Source organism: Nanorana parkeri, unplaced genomic scaffold (assembly GCF_000935625.1).
Source record: "Nanorana parkeri isolate BGI_ZX_2015 unplaced genomic scaffold, ASM93562v1 scaffold1880, whole genome shotgun sequence".
Lineage (NCBI taxonomy): Eukaryota > Metazoa > Chordata > Amphibia > Anura > Dicroglossidae > Nanorana > Nanorana parkeri.
In genome coordinates, this window is record NW_017308148.1 from 53,198 (window position 1) to 54,951 (window position 1,754).

At 37.8% G+C, this 1,754-nt stretch overlaps 1 gene segment (V, D, J or C); it reads left to right on the plus strand.

Annotated features, from left to right (window-relative positions):
* Positions 1-341: 341 nt before the first annotated feature.
* LOC108800012 overlaps positions 342-1,754 on the plus strand; it is a 13,127-nt gene continuing 11,714 nt past the window's right edge. Inside the window, 1 exon segment of the C gene segment in view lies at positions 342-429. Within this exon segment, the coding sequence occupies positions 342-429 (88 nt within the window).

Here is a 1,754-nt window from a genome sequence, read left to right on the forward strand (position 1 = left end):
TTATGTTTTTTATGTTATGAGCACTTAGCCCTTGCAGTGCGGGGGTAGCCCCACTGCGTGGGCTAATTCCTAAAAATCCTGGAGTTCTTTAAGTGACGAGAGAAAAACGGGCTCATAGTGGTCATGCAAAAATTCCTCTGGTCCACAAGAACTATTCAAGTAGGAGACCTAAGGTGCTTAATGGATTTTATGGGTGACCATTAACTGAATTAAAGTGTACTCCCCAATTTTTACATTTCACAGGAAGAAACAGTTTTGTTGCTTTTTCTTCTCTGCCTGAATTCCATTGATGAAAGAGCGAAAGTTTCCACTACACTGAAACACATGAATATATAATGCATATGAAAGTGAAAGAAGTTTTATCAGATGACTATCTAGAAGAGAAGATGTTCACTCATATTCTACTTCTCCTTTACTTGCCACAAACAGGTAAATATCCTAAAATATTCTTACTGCCTTGTAGAGTTGGTGAGGGGACACTTTGCGCTTTGTGACAATCTCCTGTTTTTGGCACAGAGGTAACGTGAGAGGGCTCAGTTTACTCCGTCTGATTTGCAGCGAGCTCGCAGACTGCACAGAATGCTTTCTAGAAATAATGAGTTATATTTTGTTTCATTAAAAGAAATGTTTATGTCAGTAGTCTTTCATGGCTTCTTGTCCCATCTGTCTAATCTGTTATCTACAGTATGTATTCCTTTTATTGTGTAATTATATGAAAAGCAAACTAGTGCATGCTCTGCTGTGTATTCATCTAAGCAAGCCAGTACCCTCCTTCTTCCTTGGTGCAGCTCCTCATTTTTTTATGGCTACATTCTAAGCCATTTCCTGCCAGTGTAGGACAGTTTCCCTCCAATCTCAGTGATTAGGAGAGGCTGATATAGAACAATACTGCTGATTGTTATACTTACTGCTAATGGGTGATATGATATACTGATGCCGGGTGCTAAAAATTGCTATGCATCTTACACCCAATTGGTAGAGTGAATACGCTCCTGTTGGTATTCTTTGAAGTTTGCTATGCAATGGGGCTGATATAATGATGTATATGGATGTATGATCGCACATTGACGCAGCATGGATGAGACTTTCTTTTGTTTTCATTTAAATGTATTGCTTATGTGTTCATTTCATTGCAGGAAATAAAAGATTAATTTATTACTGCGTTATCATTAGAAGTGCCAATTTCGCATATCTGATGTATAATTGCTCTGGTCCACAAGGGACATGATATACTATTTCTGTGTGATATAATAAAATGTCGCTGTTATAGTTACATTACGTAATTATAATAACTTTGGCTTGCCTCTCCGCTAGACATGTGCAATTCGTTTCGTTCCGAATGAAAATTTGTACGAATTTTCCAAAATTTGGACATTCGGACACATCAGAGTTTCTGAATTCTAATCCATCCGAATGTGTCTGAATCTGAATTTCTGAATTTAAAAACGAAACTCAATCGGACATGCGACTTTTCTGGTCAATCAGATGTGTTTTTTCGGTTTAATGCATGCGAATGGGTCTGAACACAAATTCTGGGAGCCTCAACTTTAGTTTTATGTATATATGGCTCCCAATGTTGCTGAAACGAATATTCGTTCGTAATACAGAATACTATTATATACATAGTACTAAAACTGATGCTCCAAGACCCGAATGGAGTCCGGATTTCCGCATAGCATTCTGGTGCTCCCGAATGCCATTTGGGTCTGGAAGCCTCAGCTTTAATATTATGTATGCATATGTATATATATATA